Source organism: Numida meleagris, chromosome 21 (assembly GCF_002078875.1).
Source record: "Numida meleagris isolate 19003 breed g44 Domestic line chromosome 21, NumMel1.0, whole genome shotgun sequence".
Lineage (NCBI taxonomy): Eukaryota > Metazoa > Chordata > Aves > Galliformes > Numididae > Numida > Numida meleagris.
Window position 1 is genome coordinate 508,719 of NC_034429.1, and position 21,433 is coordinate 530,151.

Genomic DNA, 21,433 nt, shown 5'->3' on the forward strand with positions numbered 1-21,433 from the left:
CAAAGTGAAACACAATCTAATTAGCGCACCGAGCGAAACTTCTTGTCTCAGACAAGTACCCCCACGCTCCAGCACAAGAAGACAGCACGCTTTTAAACCTTCAGAATAACAGTGAAGTATCTCTACAGCTGGGAGAAAATATGGTGCAAATTTTGCCTACTTTACATGTGCTCCAAAAACCAAAATGGTTTCAAAATTGAAATCTGCTCTAGTCACCAACTGGATGTTTCCTTCATGTGCCGAAGGAAACATCACACACCCACAGTTCACATGAAACATCAGTTTCCATTCATTTAATATATATATATATATAAGTAAAAAATTAAGTTGGAAAGAGAAGCAAGTGTGGTTTTCTAAGGAAGTTACTGCTTTATCAGGAAGGATGCAGGAGTTCTCAGTTAATTAACCATTCAGCAGCTTGATTATCTCCCAGAATACACATGGGATGGGGAAGAAATGGTTGTGAGGCACTGGGTTGCTAGGGAGTAGAGGTTTTAGGAACAAAAGGCAAACGGGTGCTTGGGGCAAGGAATCGCCATCCCTCTCTTTGCAGAGCATCGGGAGCATCTGCAGCACGGTATTAGAGCTGGTTAATAATAAACGGCAGTGCTCGGCACCTGCTAGACTAATTGCAGCACAGCATGTCTGAGTGCTGCGTGGAGAGCATCTGGAGGCAGCACCGAGCTCAATGCGGCATTTGAAGAGCTCACAGGAAGCAGAGTGCTCGTGTGCTGGCTCTCGAGTGCCAGACCACCACTAAATCTCTGCTCTGGGGCGAGGCATGCAGATCGCTTTAACAAGAAGACAGAAGGAACGGACGTCTACTGCGACTCCAGTGCTCCATCCCTCACCCTGAAGTCTGCTGAGGCCAGTGGGAAAACTCACCTCAGCTTTTCTCCACCACCACAATGCTGCGTGGCCATGGCAACTCAGAATTGCTTGGGAGGTCACAGCGCTGGAGAAGAGCTTTGCGTTTGCCTCCTAAGAGCTCTGAGTGATGTTCTGCTCTGAACACAGACCTGGCACAAGGCCTGGGCAGCAGCTACGTCCCACAAAAGGAGCTCTGTACATAAGGAACTTGACTCACATCTCTTATCAGTACTGCTGATGAGTTACACCTGCTTGTATTTCATACATTCTTCAGGAAATAAGCCTTTGCTTGACCCTGTTGAAATCTGTAACTCTCAGTAAAGATGAGGCATAGCAAAACTTGGGTTACTGAAACTCTAACCCAGCACCCATCCTGCCTATGGGTCTTTCGGCCTCCGTTTCTGATTCTTGAAACCAGAGGGAGAGAAACCATTCTCTTGTCTAGTGTGAACACTGGACAACCTCCATTGCTCCCCGGGAATCCTTGCAGGAACTTCCCCCACCGTCATTCTTCCCCAGAAGCTCAGGCGTGCGACCCAGCTCCAGCACAGGGATCAGTCACACAGATGCTGGACAGCACTGCAGTGCCACCAACCCCAGAGCAGGGCTTAGAGTGAGCACAGTCCTGCCTGGCACAGCTCATCCAAGCTGCTGTTTCACAGGCAGAGGTGATAAAACGGAATATATTCAGCCAGCCTTTAGAAGCTCAACCTCAAGGCATAAAAACGTACTTCAGCAGAAGGAAAAAGCAGCTGATGATTAAATTTAATCACATTTCTACAGAAGAAACCACTGATGGCAGCACAGTACATCCAAACCTTAATCAAGCCCGGTGTCTCAAAGTCAAAAGAAGATATTCAGTGGTGCATTGGAGAAGAGCTTTTAGGTGGTTTAAACCATTCTATCCAACCAATATTCTAATTGCCCTGCCTAACCTCTAGAGATCATCATTAAGTTTCTGGCTCACTGCCCCACTGAGTGTGACAAAAGCATTTCAGGCTTACCAAGGAGGTTTTCAACACTCTCCATAGGAGGTCTGAGAGGACCACTGGATTCTGCAGCAAGAACAATGCAGATTTCTCTGCTGATAAGAATGGTAGGGAAAAAAAGCATACAACAGGCTCTGTGCATGCACTGAACGAGAAAAGATCTTAGCTTGACAGCGTTAGTCACCCCATTTCACATCACCAAGACTGTAATGCACAAATGTGACTACTGGTTTGAGTTGTGCTGCGGGAGTTTGCCACAGTTCCCCCATTTGGCTCACCTAAATACTTTGATATCCATAGAGACTGAACAGAGCCTCGCTGCTCTTCAGCAAGGGTTCACATTTATTTCGTCATGGCAGAAACAAGGCAACAGATTTTCAGTTTCAGAGATCCTGAACCTTATGGTAGAGTGCACACGACACCAACCAGATGGACTGATCAAAATGAACACCACAGTATTGTACTGTACGTGTACATGAAATACTCACATGTATTCTGCTATTGAAAACAGAGATGCCTTTATTTCCTGCGCATGCTAATATGTAAAACCAGCTGAAGATTAAACAGCATTGCTCCATATGGACTGCAAAAGCAACTCACCAAAAAACACTTGAGTACCACATGGATTTGAGTGGAATATCCTTCTATAGGAATATAAATTTAGAAATCACTTCATGTGTCGTCAAATCTGTCCTCATAAGCAAAGACACAGATACCACGTAATCTATTTCCAAAACTCATCAAACGAGACCAGGTTAGAGAGCACAGATCAGCATATCATTTATGACACTGAACTCATTTACACTGGTTAAGAACCTGGAAAGAATATCATTGGTGGTTGCAATCTTTACACGGGAGGATTATAGAAATCCTTCGCTTTTAAATGAAGTCATTAACACTTTTCTACAGCAGATTAACATTTCCATTTCACAGATGAGGATCAAGTCACAAAGACTTTCCTACAGTCATTATGAAGTCAGTGGCATAAAGGGAGCTGGCCCTTTAAGTTTTCATCCTGGAAAAAAAAAAACACAAGTCACATTTCTAAGCCCAATCAAAAAAATAACAGCAATCCTCAGCACTTGGATAACCAATTCCAAGAAAACGGCATAAAATCTGGTCAAAATCACCGAAAAGGGTGAATATTTAAGCAAACTGATAAGAAAGAGCTGCCAACAGTGACATACAGCTCGTGCTGATTTGGCCTTTTGTGGGTGTGTCAATTATACATGCACATTTGCATGCTCAACTAGGTGTGTCCAACAGGAACAACACACAAGCGCTCTGGGGCAAAAAAGATCCTTTTCTGCCTTTGTTTCAGATTCACAAAACCTGAGAGAGAGGGTCAGGACACGGACTGGGAGGAAAATCTTTCCCATTGTGCTTTTTCTCCCTTTTTTTTTTTTTTTTTGCAATTACACTCAGCTGATCATACACTCGAAAACGCTCACAACTAACACCAGGCTTTCAGCAGCACTGCGCTTGTCAGAGCCTGAGCCCTCCTCATGCATCCATCAGCGTAAGCATTTCTGGCAGCTCTGCTTACACCATAATTCCTGTGCAGGAATATGAAAATCTAATTCTCCCCTCCGCTAATTTACATTAGCTTTGCTCCTAAGTGGAACGGAAATGATTTATAAACGACTCTTGCTTTTGCAGAAGGAAATGGAACTTAGCACCTCTCGGCATAACGCGCTCTCCCTCATGCACATTTCTACCCCAGCCCAAGCTGGGAAGTGCCAGAACACGGTCTTGTGAATAGTCCTGCTGGGTGACATCACTTATCATGCCACCGTGCTGCCAGCCAATTGGGGAGGCTTCTCGCACAGCCCTTAGCTCTCACCTAGCCAGGAAGCCTATAGGAAAAAGCTGCAGCACTGGCAAAGGACCCACTCTTGCTGCCGATGCTTATTTGGCCACACCTCCTCCCCATTTCCCACTCCAGTGTGCACACGCATGCACGCGCGCAGGGAACGCAGCCGAGGCAGAACAACCACACACTGCAAAAACCCATTTCCGAGCATTAGGCTTCTGGCAACGATTCAGATGTGAACTTACTTCTCGTTCCGGAGACTTATGGTTTCGAGCAGCTATGTCAGTGAAAGATGCTTCCTTTTCTAAGTCACTGATTATTTTAACTCATTGTTGTCACAGCAGCTGCACTGCTAAGTCTTCGTATTTCTGTCCAAATATATGAAAAGCAACTCATTTCCAGCCAGAGCCAGCCCAATCACGGCTGTAACCCTATGAACAGACAGTAAAGAATTATGTTCTGACTTTCCCTGGCTGTAATCGGTTCACTTGACCACTCAAGAGTAAATCACAGCACCCAGAAGCAAAGCCCAACATCAGATGAGGCAAAGCTGCAGTGCTGCAAGCTGAGGCTTGCAAGTGCATGCAGTGTTTCCAGCACAGAGATGCTTCACTGCAGCTGCATTCTGGCAGGAGAAATAAAAAATGGGCACACAAAGTCATGGGACGAAGCAAGCTGTTAAAACAGCAGCAGGAACCAGAATCCCAGGGATCTCGTCTACTTGTCAAACAGTGCTCAGGAAGAAGCTGTAATTGCCCGTTAATTCTCACTCCAGAGCAAAAAGACAATCAGTACATCCAAGGATAGCCTGCTGGAACTCGTACAGCTTACACATGTGAGGAAAAGCCAACACAGGTGTTCTGTGCAATTCAAAGGGAGGCTGCAGGTTGTACTCCAGACACACAGACCCAGGTAACTGAGCAGCACTAAAACATTTTTCTTGAAATGAACAGAGGTCACGCAGCATTTTCCAGGCCTTCAGGAGGGCTTCCCAGGCAGAAAAGTCCAGAAGATCATTTTAAACTCTGAGATGAAACCAATTTAGATTATTTACTAAGCCCTCTTACCTACGAGCATAACAGACTACTTTCTTTATAACCTGCTTCCTTGGAGGTGACAGCAAAACAAGTGATTCCTGAACAAACCCTTCTGGACTTCGCTAGATCCAAACAGAGAAATCAAAAATTAATAGAGTCCAAACATAAAACCATGGAGTATCTGCAAATACCCACCTGAATATACTGGGATCTCAAGGAACCAGAAAGCAGGCAAAACAAGGCAGTGTTTGGTGTCAATACTTTAAATTCTTCATGGAATAGGTGGGTACTCAGTGTTTGCTTACGTTACTTGAGGAACAATGAGCAGCAGCATGAGAACGCAAGCAAATAAAGGAAGAAGGAGCAACCAACAAACAAGACTGGGCAGACCATAAGAAAAAGGAAGCAAGATGAGAACACAAGGCACCCAAAGAACGCACAAAGGGTTTTACAAGGCAGTAATGGAAAAGCAGAAACCAGAGGTTTTCAGTAAACAGTAAGCTGCAGGAACAGGCATGTTGTCCGGGCATCTGTCACAATAGTCCCCAAAAACTTCTTCTCACAACCTGAAAGACAATCAAATCGTCTGCTCATGTTCATAAAAATACCTGAAAGAACAATGCACCTTTTAGATTTTGCTCGGTCAAAAGTTCATGTCGCTTTTTTGAAGTAAAGAAGGAATATCTTTTCAGTAATGGAGGAGGAAGAAATAAGCAAGCACTTAAAGATTTCTACAAGCTTGCAGCTGTCAGTATTTAACCATAAAAATTCTCCAGTTTGTCACAGAAAGATGAGAGATATAAAACAAAGGATGGAATTTCCAAAAGGAAATGCAATAAACTGAACCACCAATCCCAAATGAAGTTAACTGGAGCGCATCCACATTCATCTCAAAGGCTGCAACAACTGAAGCAGCACTCCATCTTTGTGAGGATATGAGCCCTTCTTATTCATCCCAGCTTTAAGAGAACTTAAACTGTTGTAGGACTCACGCCATCCTTCCCCTTCATTATATACACAAGAATAAGTACTCACGGAATTTTCTGCCCTTAAGGTTCATTAATTTCTCCCTAGACACCAAACTGCAAGCTAAACAAATGGTAATAATGCAAAAAAAATAGTCTATAACTCTACGATCTTATCATAAAAGTGTTAGGGAACAGTCTGAAATAGAAAATGCTAGTTTCCACCCTCAATCTGCTGGCAGCAGCTCAAGAAGTCAAGTCATGTTAACTCTCCTTAATGGAAACCCACCCCTCGCTCTCCCCCTGATGTCAGGGCTGAGCTGGCCTCAAGAGCTGAGAGCAGTTTGGCTGAGTCAGCTGGGTCCGGCCAAACTGACACCCAGGGCAGGACACACACACACACAGATTAAAGGAGACAAAGTAATGTAGCTTTTCCTTTTTCACATTAGATTTTTCCAGGAGTATCTGAAGTATTATAGATTGTTTTTTCAAGTGATGATAGAACTATACAGTGCAGTTCAAAAGTCCAAAACGCAGAGGAGCCCTCAGATACAAACACTTGCACGGAGCCACGATTTTACCATTAGACTTTTTACACGTATACCCCCACACACACATAATATAAAGAACATTTTAATATATTAGAACTCATTCATAAAGCACGGAATCCAAAGTTAATTCTAAGGTTTTCATCTGCATACAGCTACTAATGAAAACAGGGTAAGTAGGGCTCCATATCCTAAGCCGGGCTTGTGTGAATAGCTGACTTGGAAAAACCTCCAGGTGCATCACAGTGAGCCAAGATAGAAGGTAACTCCCCCAGAATGTAACATAAACCACTTGGTGCTGATAACAGAAAGAGCAAAGACACTACACTGGTAACTTGCCCAGCTTATCAGCTGCACAGATAAGTAACATCAATAGGCTGCTCTAAATGAAATACGCAAGTCCCTTCTCTTCAGTTCTTACTTGAATATTCTTGCACCAGAATGGAAAGGGAGCCAAATGAGATAGTGAAGTCCACCAACATTCCATCAGAAATCTTTGTGCAAAGATCCTACTGCTTTACGCAGTACTTTCCTGCATTTATCCTTCTGCAAAACACCACGCTAGAATCAACCGAGTTTTGAAGCGCGTGATGAGTTTTTGTCCCCCCAGTACCAACAACATAAACGTGGACCACCACAAACCTGGTCTGTAGCATTGCTTCAAAGAAGCAGTAATTCAAAAACTTCCAGCACAAATTTCACCAGGAGCTCGTGAAATCGAGCAGCATTTAGAAGATTATAAATATAGTTCCCCTCGGACAAAAATCATTTTCCAAGAATTCTGGATTTATTTTACATTAGAAACATGGAAGAAACCACTCGGTAACTAAAACAGAAAGCAGGAATGTCAGAATCACATTTCTCATTTATAACAGCTGAATTCCTCTCCAGTGTGATACTCCTGGAAGTAACCAGTGCTTGAACCAAGAATATGGAGGCAGATAAACAATGAGGGATTCTGTCCCTTATTCTTTAATCCACAAATGTAACAGAGTTAGAAAACAGAAGAGGAATACATGGAGTACAGTAGAGTTGACCAACAACACAAAATCTTCTCAGTTCTACTTTACATCTCATATGCTGCTATGGCATTTTGCTTTAGATCCTTTCTTTGACACGGTGCTGGAGGGAGCAGGACAGGTAATAACTGCTGACAACAGAAGTATTTCTATTAAGTGCTTCAGAAAAAGAAGCTGATGATATTGAGACACTCAAGAAAAAAAAACCAACCCAAGCAATCTTTAAATAACAAAAAAAAATGTTCCAGTCTACACATAGCAGCCTCCACGTTCATATAACCCAGAATCCAAGATCCATACAACACGATACAAAGCAGCCCTGGTTTCAAAAAAAAAAGAAGAGAATGAAAAGGAAAAGGCGCAGCACGAAGTAATTTCAGACAAGCAGTTTTGTGAGAGCTTTAATGGCACAAAATGTTTATAAGCTACAACTTATACATGTACTGTAAACTGTATATAATGTTACAAAGTGCTAACTAATTTATGAAGAATGCATAATCACTTTGGCTCAGTTAACTCCAATATTCCAATACAGGTCGATTAAAAAATGTTGAGTTTCTTATCATCTTCAGCTTTCACTTTTTAAAACAGTAAGTAAATATGGATTGACTGCAGTTAAGTTACCTGCTGCATTTTTCACGTGCGAGTGGATGCAATTCTTTGCTGATCGTATTTACAAGTGTCGTAGGCCAGTTTTCACCGTATGTAAGAAAAATGAAGCCTGCTTTTTTTGTTTTTTTGTTTTTTGTTTTTTTTTTTCCAAAACTGTAAACAGGTATAAAGCTTTTGAAACATTTACCTTAACAAAACTTCAACTATCAACAGTTGAAACCCCTTTTCAAAGGATACAGTCTGTTTCTGTTCCTTGTAAAACTAGAAGTTGTAGACTTTCAGCCCAAGTTTAGAGTCGGGTAGCAATAAATACTGCATCGTATCATAGCGAGTGTTACAGTGATCATGTATTCATTCCTCAGCTGGAGTCTTGACAATTTTTTTTTTATTTCATGGCTCCTTCAAATATTATAAACTATATGTTGATACTCTAGCCGCAAGCTTGCAGTGTTACTTATCAGATTTTCTGAAGAAATATCTTGTAATTTAGAAAGGGGTAATTTTTTGCTGTCGAAAGAAGTTCTCCCTACTCAGTACAAATCTATTTTTTCCGCTATTCTGATTTTGATACAAAACAAGGTGCTATAATTAGAACTGAAAGCATATCAGCCTTTCCCCTGTCCCCTCAGCTTTTCAGGACTATAGAACTCTGTACTTGATAGCATCTAAACCACCCTCACCACTTCCTCCTTACCTCCCCCACCTTTGGGTGAAACCCAACGTCCATGCTTGAAACAAAGACGCAGTTGTAGGCAGCTCACGCGCCACTAGCATTCGCAACGACAAGAAAAAAGCAGATGTCTTCACCAGAATTGTTAGACTGCTCTTCTACCCTGACTGCATTCTCTAACAGCATCCAGAAGTAGAGAATAAAAATAAATACAGGTTAGCAGTGGATTTATACCTAGCTTTTTTTTACTTCCTGGGAGCGAACTAAGCTCTCTCAAACCAAACCTCAATTGGGATTTAGCTGCTATGTAACAACTGTTCCAAGCGATCACCGCTGTATCAAATATTCACCTTTGTAAAATCTGATGTAAGCCAACAATCTAGGTAGCAGTTCTCTCCAAACTCGCTGACTGTATTTTCTTAACATTTTCTACAAGTCAGCCTACTAAAGTTTTTCCTTAAATGAGAGTTTTGCTAGTCTTAAAATTAGCATTGTTCCCTAAATACTTAGTATTAAAGTCTATACCATATTTTTTAATATATTCATATATATATATAAAAAAGAGTATTCTATCCTTCAGAGTCATGCTACATGTTCTGAAATCCAATAAAATCTATTTAAGGACACGAACGTCCCAATGCTTTGTAACAATTTGGTACTAAAGCTTCACATTTTGAAAAGAAGTGTCACTGAAGGAGGACAAGGCTTAATGTTCCCTAAGATAAAAGTTCAACAACGTTAGCGAGGAGTCTACCTAACATGAGACATCACAAGTGACTTTCAGGTTCCATGTAACCCCCGAAGGAGACTGTACAGTAAACAATGAGAGAGGAATATTGAAAACTCATTTGCAGAAGACATTTCAGAGCTTTACAACCTCTGAATCTTTGCGCACCTGCAAGATTGTCCCCCTAAAAGATTGGTCAACCACTTTACCTTCTGAATCTGCCCCTTTATCATAATTGTAAAATGGTTCCACGACAAACAGAATCATATCCTTTTTTACACAGAGTCTAACTACACCTACAGCTGTTGGGTTTTTTCCTTAATTTAAAACTACATTTCATAGGAAGATTTCACATTTAAAATTCTCCCTTAAGAAAACAAGTAAGGAAAAGAAAAAGCTTCTTCACATGCAAACAATGCAATTCTTCTAATAACTTCTAGGCATCAGACAGATTTCCTACAAGGAATAAGGAGCTGACTTGATAGAAAAGACAAAATTACAACAATTATCTAATATTAAAATATGCTGATGGATTTAGTTATTCTACTTTAAAATGTATGCAGTCTTTGCCTCCTGCAAATCAAATGGTGTTAGCCAACGTAAGGGGGGCATAAAGTAAATTCCCCTGTAAGCTGATTTAAACAATTTTTTATTGCCAGGAATTTCTCAGTTTATTTCACAACCGGTTTGTTTTTTCGAAAGCAGAATTCAATCCAATCTCCAATCAGTAATTTTCTTCGGAAGATACTTAATTTTATCACTATAACACAGTCAACATTTATACCATGCACAACTGCAGTTTAAGTCAGGTTGCACTAAGGAGGCAACAGCATCACTGATAAAATTAAAACTTGCTGGTGGCATTTTGCATTGAGAGAAGCCCTTGCAACATATAGACAGTTGTAAACTCTGTTCAGCAACTCTGACGTGTCTTGCAGGCCAAGAGGCAAGGGAATGGGAGGAGAGAGGAAAAGAATGTGGATAGCGAAACACCTCAACAGAGTTCCAACACAATACTGAATTCCAGAATTAGCGAAAACCTGGATATGTAAAGAAAGGGTGAAGTCAGGGTCATGCTTAAAACGGTCTCAAGTCAAATGTACTAAACGAGACAGAAACACCTTCACAGGTCACGTGGGTTTCCAGGTTTTGCACTCCATCTTTCAGTAAGTGCTGGCTGAAGGCGTGGTCAGTCGTTTTCCGATGTAGATGCTGAAATGAAAAGTATAAAGCATATCATAGCTCACAGAAACACTCCCCGTTTCACCAAAAGTTCTCATGCACTCTGCTATTCTGATTTGTCTTGCAAGCTTGATGAGGTTCTTCCAAGGACTTCATTTCTCCTTCTATAAAATGACTTGAGTGACACTGCCAGGCGTGCCTACAAGGGCTGATGTTACCAGTGTTCAGTAAAAGTGGGTTCCTTACAGTTCCAAGCTCATCTGAAAAACCCAGTCCAGGAGCTTTTATGCAGTTTGTAGACTACCTGACTCAGGGGGCTCTTGAAGAGCTCAGCAACACTCCCAGATGATTATTGCAATAAAGTATTGCCAAAAAAAGGGAAGAGATGAATATTAAGGGCCTACAGAAACATGGACTCTGACAAAGATATTCAGGCAGCGCTGGATTTAACACAAAGAGGTACACTTCTGCAGCAGCACAACTATTTTACAATATTCTTTCACAGATTCTATCCTCCTCATTTACTCAGTGCACGCCTTTGCCTCCTTCGCAGCAGATTATAAGATGGATAAACATGTCAGAATTTAAGCAAGCTCAGAGAATGTTGGATTACGCAGGCATGGAAAACACTGTGAGCAAATCAGTAGCTGATCTCACAAGATACATCCAGTACTTCTCATATCTAAGCATTCAAACCTTTATATTTGGTAATATCAGAGAACTACAGCATTAGACAGTGAAAATTACAGAGTATGCACCATACATACAGAACTTCACACCAGTATTTGTACACTGTGGTTTTGTAATGGTTAGTAAATATTACAGCAGTTTTCCACCTGTTCTAACTTGCTTTCCCTATATAACCTGAAGTATTTAAAGTAGAATGTGTGGATAATCAAATGGTACATGCTGTAATAGCAAAGGTTATCTGCAAGTTCATGCTAATCTATGCATTTTCAATATAAGAAACTTGACCTACTAATAAAACATATTCATGACTATGATCGCTGCATTCTCCTGCATTTAAAAACAAAAGCAAAAAAAGGCAATTCTCTTGAGCAAGGTGCAACAATACTCGAGTTATTTTAGACAAAGCCCTTTTCAGCAAGCACCTGACACTCAAGTACTGCAGAAAATCAAAGCCAGATGCAAAAAGATGAAGTGAGAATTAGGTTAATACTTACCCTAGTCCCAAAGCCAAAACATGAGATATGAACAGAGATGGAATGAAAACCTTAAGAAATTCTGCAGAGAAAATGCCACCTTTTTTCATTGCTCCACTTTTCCTCATACTTAAAGACACTGAACGTTTAGGATGTCTGAAATGAAACTCCCTGAAAGAAGAGGGGGAGGAGAGAAAAAAAAATTCAACACTTTTTTCTTGTTGCCTTTTTTTTTGGCACACATACACACAGATCTCTGTAGGAATTTTTTTTTTTTTCCCAAGTACAAAGAGCTAGAGATCAAAGCAAGGGATCCCTTACAGAGTAAGGGATCAAAGAGAAAAATAGGAGGTATCGTGGAGAGACCACTTACACAGACAGTATAGACAAAGGGAGCAGCAGCTGAAGAGAGAGGCAGAACCAAGAGAGGTGATTTCAGGATGTGATTTGTTAGCAAGAGCCTCATTTTTTGTTCCAAACAGAGATACAGAAGTCTGCCAGATATAGACAGCATCCTCTATTTTAATAAAAATGCTTTGCATTCAAGGTTCGCAACGTTTTCCCTTCCATGAATGAACATTACGTATTTTACATTGAAAGAAAAAAAGGAACAGAGGATTTATGAGACTTGCTCAAAACTCTCCCATTCAATAAGGCAGATTCAATAAATCCCACGAACACCAGCTCCAAGTAAGCAACTCTCCCAATAATTCTGCAAAGAAACCTTGTAATCAACTTGCTGTAGATTCACGTTACTTTCAGCAAAAGGTAATTCTGATGCTATTATGATTTTCAAACTTCACTGCCTTGACTTTTTGTAGCCTCCCCAAAGAAAATTCTTTTTTTCCAAAGATGGTCTTCTTTGGGCAGACAGAGTAACTGCATCTAAGTGAGCCTCATGTTCTTCCCTCCTTCACATAAAGGAACTCTAGGGACCTGCTTTAGCAGGGAGGTTAGACTAGATCATCTCCAGAGGTCCCTTCCAACCCAAATCATTCTGTAAAATTCATTAAAAGAAGTTGAACTCACTTGGGAGGAATGTTTTCAGGCCTACTCGACCAGTCTGACACCCAGTCAGCACTTTTCTTCAACACTTCCAACTCCTTCTCTCCTTCTACGGCTTCTTCTTCAGACTGAAAATATACAGGGGACAAGCCTTGTAACAGTCAGTTAGCTCCTCCTCATGGTATTAAGTTGAGAACAACAACAGGGGTAAACTGATAAGCACCAAATGGCAGCACCTGATAAACAAGCAAGTGTTCTTGGACTACCCACTATTCAAAAGAGATTTTACTGTGCTAAAAGGAGGCACTGCAGAGGCCAGCATATCACTAATTACGTTATTATATCTAGGACCCCAACATCACAGTAAGTTTTTATTTTTGTGAGTGACTCCTGTTGCTTGCATATTTTTGTTGGGTTTGTTGTTTGTTTAATCCTAATTGTAATTAAATACAGTTTTTACAAAAAAAAACACTTAATTTCATGACATTTGGTTTAAAGCATACAGAATGTAGATAAAGCACAGAAAGGCAAAATACAACGGTTTCAAAAACAATGTTTAGAAGGTCTTTAAAGGAATTACTTATAATTCCTACTACATGCAACTAGTGGCCTCTCCTGGGTGCACCTCAGGTGCAGAAGGGAATGTCAAGCACTCAGCACAGCTGTCTTCACCCAAGGAGTTAACATTACATCATTAGATATAAGAATTTAAAAAAAAAAAAGTCAGCTTAAAGGACCAGAGAACTCTATTGCTTTGGGTAGCACAAGATGACACAGTATAAACTCCTCCTTAGAATTAAAACAATTTCCTGAGTTGTCTTTAGAAAAATACGATATGCTACTTATTTTAAAGGTGGGAACCATGCCAAAAGTAATCAAATTTGACAAAATAGAGATGGCAGACCTTGCCAGCAACTTCATTCAGATAGCTCTGGCTTTCTGCAGGGCCCGAGTGCAGCAGTCCTACCCTTTGGCCAGGTCTTAGACAAAATTAAATGCAGGGTTTCGTTCTTCCAGAATTGCTTCCTTATACTGCTGAAGACAGCAAATTCCATTACATTAGCAAACTAGGAGTTCAGCATCAGTCTCCTCTCAGTTTTATGACCATTGCTCACTATCACGCGAGCTGATGGATTCATACAGCGATCCATCACGGTCTCAGAATGGGGAAAAAAACATTTAGAGAGTGGTAGCTTAACGGATTTCTTTTGACAGGTAAAATATAGAACATTAAAAGATCCTCTGAGGTGACAGAGAACTTGCTCTGACCTTCAAGTACCCCCAGTATTGACCTACATATGATTTACATACACAATACCTACAACTTGAACATGTTTTTCAAAGTTAATTATTTTAAAAGGTTAAATACCTGAGAACTACTGTCTTTACTTGTGTGCATTTCCACATCAAATGTTATCTGTCCGTCTTCTTGAGGTGAAGGGCTAAAGAAAAATTGATTTCATTATGTCACTTTTGTCACACTACACTGTCAGCGAAAGAATAATTAGCATTAATAGCATCTCAGCTAAATAATTTCCACAGGCACTTTTGCACACCATTCAAATGAGTAACAGACTACAGCACCTCACACATCACAATCACCAGAATAAGAATATCTTCAAAAAACCTTTGCTTTTTTTGTTTTCTTTTTAAATAATCCTACCTCTCTCAACACGATTGACTGCTACTCCACAGAATTTGGACTGAAAACTTCTAAACTACTGACAGCTAGTTCCTTACCAACATAGAGGTAAGAAGCTGTTTATTTGCTATTAAGCCAAGCGTTCTGTTTTACAATTTGTATGAATTCTCTTCAAACATCGTCTACTAGAGTCTGCAATTAAATCAGGCCTAACTAATTTAAAATACCTTTCATGTCTGATCAGCTATTTATATAAGGTGTACAGCAGACAAGACAGTTCAACAGACAGCCATCGCTCAGGAAATCCAAAGGAGACATAAGCAGATGGACACGTAAAGTTATTTCTAGAAACCACTCATGGATCTCCAAAACTGGCCCAAAGCCTTCAAGGGAAAGGCAGAATGAACTAAGAATGGCAGAATGCCCACGTGTGCCTCAAGGCATTATATTGTTAGGCAAAGATATTTTGCCTTCATAGGAAAAACAGCAGAATATTGAAAGCAGGAAGTACAAATTCCAAGTGTCTTTCTTTCTGCCAAGTCCAGTGATGCATTTTATTATGTTTGACTGAAAACAAGGATATATATACATTACATTATTACTAATGAGCCAATAAAACTAATGTATTTCATACCCTAAATGGTTTATGACAGTGTAAAATTTAGCTGTAGTGTTGATGTAACTGCTGCTTCTAGATTACTTGGCTTTCTATAACAGTGCCTTCTTTTCAAGTAAAATGACTTATTTGATAGTCAAGAGCAAGCAAGTATTCCAAATGCTGGAGCACAACAAACTCATGCCGGAGAAAAAAACGTTACCCTTCAATTAACAGCTACAAGATTAAAAACTGTAATAAATAGTATGCAGGACAGCAAAAGTTGACTTACCTGTCACAGTGGGAACTACCTCTTGAACTGCTCTGTCCTGATTCATGCTGGGCATCCAGAAGAATTTTTTCCATGTCTCCATTATGGATGGAGGATGATGACGGGACATGCTCCAGACCTCCATTTTTCCCATTGCCATTATCATTGCTATTGCCATTGCCGTTCATCTGCAACTCCACCCAGGAACCTGTTGGGCCAGACAGACATAATTTCATTAAAAGCAGTGAAACTAGAACCACCTAAAGTGGTTCTCAAGTGGTTATCAATTACAGACAGAAAAAAAACTCTGAACATGGTGAATTCAGATAACATACACCACTGCTGGGATAAAGCTCATAAACACGAACTGAAGACAAGGGTGACGTGTTCCTTCCTGTTGCACAAAAAAAAAAAAACACCCCCAAAATGTTATGTTACTTCCTACCTCTGGAGCTAAGCACATTAACTGTCCCCCATTTCCCCAGATATTAATACTTTAACAGGCCACATTTCTCTCTGCAGTTTGAAGTTTCAATTGTCTATGCGTCACTCAATTACACTAGTCACTCCCCTTCCCTGTTCTACTCCTATGTTCCTTTTCCAAACACAATTCTAATCCCCTAGCTCTGCTTCTATACAATTCCCCAACCTACAATTTCATACTATCCTTCTTCCTTCCACTTCCAAATTCTTCATCTTCAAATCAGCCTTGGACTTCAAATTCACTTATGTAGAAGCCATACCATAAAAAAAACCCTACACATACGTATGTCCAGAACCACAACACAGCTGAGGGTTGAGGCGCCTCTGGGCCCATCAAGTCCAAGCCCAGCCATGCCACCCAGAGCTGCTGCCAGCACCACGTCCAGGTGGCTGCTGAGGATCTAAGACCTCACAGCATCTCTGGGCAACCTGGGCTCAGCCATCCTCTCAATAAAGAAACGCTTCCACAGATTGACATGGAACTTCTTGTGTTCCTGTTGCAATTTCATGTGCAGGCTAACTAAAGGAAAAACAGTGTTTACCACCGTGTTCATAAGTGCCATGTTTTGATTCATACCCGACCACTCAGTGTCCTGAGGGGTAAAGGTAAAAGAGATCTCCACCCTTCAATCTGTTCCAAATATTTGAATACATTCCCTATCCAACTGCAATTCCAGCCTTCTCATTAAGATACAAACCAAGAATCATATGACTGCACAGCCACGCCAGATCTATTGGCCTGGAACAGCTGACAGATTTCATTCTGCAGTTACCACTTCAATTACTAAATTTCACACTGCATTTACCTATGCTGGAGAATTCTATCATTTATTTTTAAGGGTCTGTGCAAGAAAACATTTGCAGTTAGGACTTCCTGATGTTTCATTTTGTCCACTTTGTTAGGAAAGCTGTAAGGTCTTTAGATGCTGTTTCTGTTAAACCCTCTTCAATCACATTTAGGTAATTCTGCATTTGATCCACAGTTTCAAATACTTCATTAAAAACTGAGCCACGAACACAATGAGCCACTTGAAACATCATCAGAACACGAAGAACACACAGCATTAATACCATCATCTTTAAGTTTCTACACCCTCTCAAAGAGGTCACAGCAGTTTCCTGAACATAAATGCTGTTCTTGTTCAATACTGTAAAGCACATGGAGCATAAATAATGCTTTCATGTGACAAGACCCTCATTAGGGAGAGCAAAGATCTCTGATTTCTCACAAGTACGCTGTCCTCAGTGCAACGTTATTTCCCATTATCAGTGAGATAATGACTTCACACATATATCACCACACTTCTGTGTAATTTAATTTACACTGTCTGAAGGTGAATACTTTATCACTGAGGTAAAAATAGCCAAAAAGAAAGAGAAAAGAAAGCCTAAAAATTTGAACACGGTAGCTGAAACGACTTCTTAAAATTTCTTGCATTGGTTCTAACCTTCAACACTGATTTCTTGTCTTATGAAATGCAACTTCAATGCCTCCATTTGTTTTTACAGCCACGCTTTGGCTCTGTGAGGTCTAGTGGAGCAAGTTCACAGATTATCAACTTGTTTTTGTCAACCTGAAATAGTTTATCCGTGGTATCAGTTACTAACACTCCACTGTACATTATGCTCTGCCGAGTCCTGGTGGTTTACAGCCTGTTTTCCCCAAGCTGTATTCACAAGCAAGGAATTTGGGCGTGCACAATCACACAACGTACACAATCACACAACGTACACCAACCCTAGCACTGGGCTTTCTGAATCAGCTACAAGACAGATCTCCACAACACGTGCTTTAATGAAGATTTTATTGGTCAACGTTGTTCACTCCGGACTGACAAAACTCGTCGTTTATCTAAAATATGTTGCAGCCATACCAGGAAGAACGGCCAAATTAACTGTGAGTAAAGAGCCCCAACACGTCGAGCAGTGTGGTTCACATGACAAGCAGCACGTTCCCTGTCTGACCTCACTTTGAATGAATCAAAATACACTCATGGAAGCCTAATCTGACATCAAGCTCCAACAGGCTACATCCTCCCACTGGGAACTGGTTTGTAGCAGCCAGCAAGCCCCAGTGGCTTCACAGTCCCCAGCAGAGGGACAGCAGCCTCTGCTCTTGGAGCAGAAGCACAAGGAAATACTGGAGAGCAACCACCTGAGCAATGAGGAGTGCTTCTTGCCCTGACTTTTCTTCACATGTGAGTTAGTGATATTAATCACCCACATGAGCGTGCTTAATTCTGCTGTACGTCCCGTGTGACTGTCAAGCTGGAAATATGGTAGAATTCAGCATTCTCATGTGGGCCTTCACGTAACCTCCTTCGCTTACTTTCTCCTCCCTTCTGAAATCACAAAACACACATAAGGGAAAAAATAAAAATCCAGAACCTGTTTTAAACAGCGCTTACCTCCAAAATTATGTGAATTCTGGCTGTGCCCTAATGCAAATTATATCACCATGAATTGATACATATAGAATTTCTGTAGATATTTACAAAGAACTTAACCATTTTACATGCTTATGATATTTCTGGCAGATTTCAATGATATTTGTGAAAAAGTGACAAGAAGTTTTTCGTAAGTTTAGTGCGAAACAGTATTCAGATCATCTTCTTAAGAGAAAAACCAGCAGAAATATCTGTTTGCCATTTCATACCAGGTCTCTGGGTAATGTGAGTTGCACGATCCACCAATTCCATTTCATAAGAAGTTAACCATACACTAACCATAGTTAACCCAGAACACCCCCTGACTTCTCTTCCGGCAGACAGAGCTCTAAGAGCTAGGCTGACGTACTTCCTTGCCCAAAAAGTAAAAATAAATAATTAAGATGTAGGGTATTTGCTCCCCATTTTTATTACGTTCCAGCCAATTTGGCAGGACCCTAACGCAGTCAGTGGGAACCCACAGGGTGCAACAAGTCCAGGATCAGCGTTTAATGAGGTCTTATGAAGAAGCATTAAGGTGGTTCATAGGCAAGCCCTCCTAAATCCTGTTGCAAAACTGAAGCATCAACAGGCTGGCATCTGGCATGCAGCCACCCTGTACACACAGGCTTCTATTAAATAAAGAAATCCAGAGTATTTTCAAATATATACATATGTAGAAATAAAAATAGTAAATAGCTCACTAGTCTGAGACAAGATCAATCTGAAGAAACTAAGAAAGAGCAATTTCACAAAGAAGTGCAACATTAACAAGGAAAAAAAAGAAAAGCAAGCTGTTCAGACTCCCACTGTGGTAATTATTAAGCAAGTTTTCCATGACAGAGCTAGATGGGCTCCTGCCTAAGGTGGGACTGATTTCTTGTCAATATGTAACAGAGCTCTATAATAATTAAAATGTAGGAAGCATCTAGGATTCCCAGAGCATGTAAACCTTTTTCTTTTTTTTTTTTTTGGTGAACCCAACAAAGCAAAGATTCAGTTACCAGCTTTATTCCCAGGTCTCCCAGCCTTCAATTCAAGCGCTTGGAGATCATTGAATGAAAGGCCTTAAACACGCACAAACGACACACAGAGCAAAATGAATAAGTGTCTCAACTCATTAGCCTGAAAAGGGTCACTGAAAAGCTTATATAATGGCAGAAAATGCACCTATAACACCAAAGCATTGTGGAGCGGCTGAACATCTGAAAGCAGGACTAAAGCCATGTGCAGCTGATTGGTTGCACTTGTTTTGTTCACCGAGCACAGATTACTGAGCATTTCCTCTCATACCTTGTGTTCACCACCTCCAGTAATCACATTGATGTTGCTAAGCCTTTATGCACTGACCCAGCAGCAAGATCTACGTGGGCAGATCCAGCCCGGGCTTACAGCGCTCATCCCTTGTGGTTCCTTATCTCACAGCTGATTAAAGTGTTTCACAGAGAAACTTCACGTACCAGCAGAAAACAACGTGGAAAGTACAGAAGATGGCAATTTATAAATGAAGCATCAAAGCAACAAGTTAGGCACTGTGCATGCTGCAAACTTAAGTCATCGTAATTGTCATCTAGCATACAAATATCCCTGAATAATGGGGTAAAAACTACCCATTTTACACAGGTGGGCATATCGCTGTAAACTGTGCTCATTATCACAAGGTGTAACGTTACCATCACACAACGGCAGCATTATGAGATGGACGTTGTTTGTTTTTTAATGCAATTCTGAGTTCCAAGAGATCAACCAACCACTGCATTTTGCTGTCAGTTTAACTTCATCGTAAACCCTGAGGGGATGGTTAATCATTGACACCATTTATCCACCTCTTCACCTGTGGTATCCTTAACAATTACAAGCAGCCAACGAGACACATGGAAGCAGCTGCTTCAAACGTGGGAAAAGTATCTGCCAGGTGAATACCAGAGCCCACACGAAGCCGTCCATGCACCCTACGAGTTATCCCGGGAACAAAAGGATGCAGCGAGCAGCTGACATAGATGCCGGATATAGAGGGAAATAGCTCACGTCAGCGGTATCGACTCAGCCACTGAATAAACTCATTCCCACAGTCACGCTCCTCCCCCTACCGTGCTGTATCCCCATCTTAGCTGTTAATTCCTGCCGCTGAATAAACTCGGTTCAACCACACCACAAACCCACACCACAAACCCACTCCGCACCCCTCAGCTCGTCCCGACCCCAGCTTTACCTCGCTCACCTCAACCCCACCGACAGCCCAGGCCTCGAGATTCAGCGGCCACGGCCCAGGGCTCCTCGGGGCACCCAAGCGCTCCTTCCTCACTCCCAGCACTCAGCTCCCCTCCCCGGAGCCCCCTCAGCCCGAACCCGCTCCCCCTCAGGCAGCCCCCGGCCCCGCGCGCCTCAGCGCCCTCTCCTCACAGCCCCTCCGGACGCCGCCGATTGGCCCCCGGCGGCTCGCGCGGCCCCGCGCTCCGCCAATCGCAGCCCGGAGCGGGGGAAGGGGCTCCGGGCCCCGCCGCCGCCCCCCGCCTGCTCGCGCTCCGTTCCCACACGCCGGCCGGGGCCGCACTCACTGTTGAGGCCCGGTTCGGTGTGCGTCCCCTCAGCCGGCGGGTTGTTGTTGTTGTTGTGCTGCGGCGGCTCCTGAGGGCTGGACATGGCGGCGCAGGAGCGGCGGCTGAGGAAACGGAGAGCCGCTGGGGCTGGGACGACAACAACAACAAACCTGGACTCCGCTCCGGGCCCCGCCGCCCCGCCTCCTCGATCTGCGCATGCGCGAAGTGCGCTGTTCCCGCCCTCCGCCGCTGCGCATGCGCCTCCCGCCCCGGGGCGCGTGCCGCGCAGCATGGCGCCCGCTGTGCTTGCGCACGTCCCGCTGCCGCCGCCCCCGCGCATGCGCCGTCTCGCAGTCGGAGGGCCGTGCGTGCGGGCGAGTGCGCGTGCGCCGTGAGTGGGCGGGAAGAGCCGGCTGTGAGGGGAGTGGCGGGAACTGAGAAGGAGAATGGCAGGGCCTCGTTCCTCGGGTGCAGAGTAACTGGAAAACGAAGCCACTCAGCGCTCTCAGGCCTCTGCCCCTCGCTGATCTTTCAAAAGAGAGAAGCGATTGCATTTCCCACTATTCCAAGCCTTCCTGGATCCTGTTCCAGCATTCGCAGCCCCACAGGGTCCAGCTCTGCTATGTTCCCCATGGAGGTCTGCAGTATGTCCTCCTCCCTGAGCACGGCCGCTGTGAGGTAAGCGGTCAAACCTGCACAGCTGAAGCGTGGTTCTCCAAAATCTCTCCCCCGTAATAATTTAAAGCCAACTAAACTAGTAGGTCCGCAGAACATAATTAGGTCTCCCAGAATTAATTAACTGAATTTTTAAGACTAAAAGTAATACCTGACTGAAATGATAGTACTTAACAGCCAAATAAACCTCTCTTCTAAGAC

At 42.3% G+C, this 21,433-nt stretch overlaps 2 protein-coding genes across 3 annotated transcripts in view; both read right to left on the bottom strand.

The window, feature by feature from the left end:
• Window positions 1-5,036, bottom strand: part of DPYSL2 (dihydropyrimidinase like 2) — a 66,720-nt gene extending 61,684 nt beyond the window's left edge. Inside the window, exon 1 of the mRNA XM_021374835.1 lies at window positions 4,905-5,036. The gene's annotated coding sequence lies outside the window, so the exon portion shown is untranslated. The remainder of the gene's footprint in view (window positions 1-4,904) is intronic.
• BNIP3L (BCL2 interacting protein 3 like) lies at window positions 7,179-20,783 on the bottom strand. Of its 2 annotated transcripts, none has more exons than XM_021374840.1 (6): window positions 20,576-20,783; window positions 15,130-15,316; window positions 13,970-14,042; window positions 12,625-12,728; window positions 11,617-11,766; window positions 7,179-10,462 (listed from the first exon to the last, which is right to left on the bottom strand). In XM_021374840.1, the coding sequence occupies exons 1-6, from the start codon at window positions 20,658-20,660 to the stop codon at window positions 10,414-10,416; spliced, it is 648 nt and encodes a 215-aa protein (XP_021230515.1). In that variant the 5' UTR covers window positions 20,661-20,783; the 3' UTR covers window positions 7,179-10,413. The 2 variants fall into 2 exon arrangements, with proteins under 2 accessions (XP_021230515.1, XP_021230516.1); XM_021374841.1 differs by lacking the exon at window positions 20,576-20,783 and adding an exon at window positions 20,239-20,358.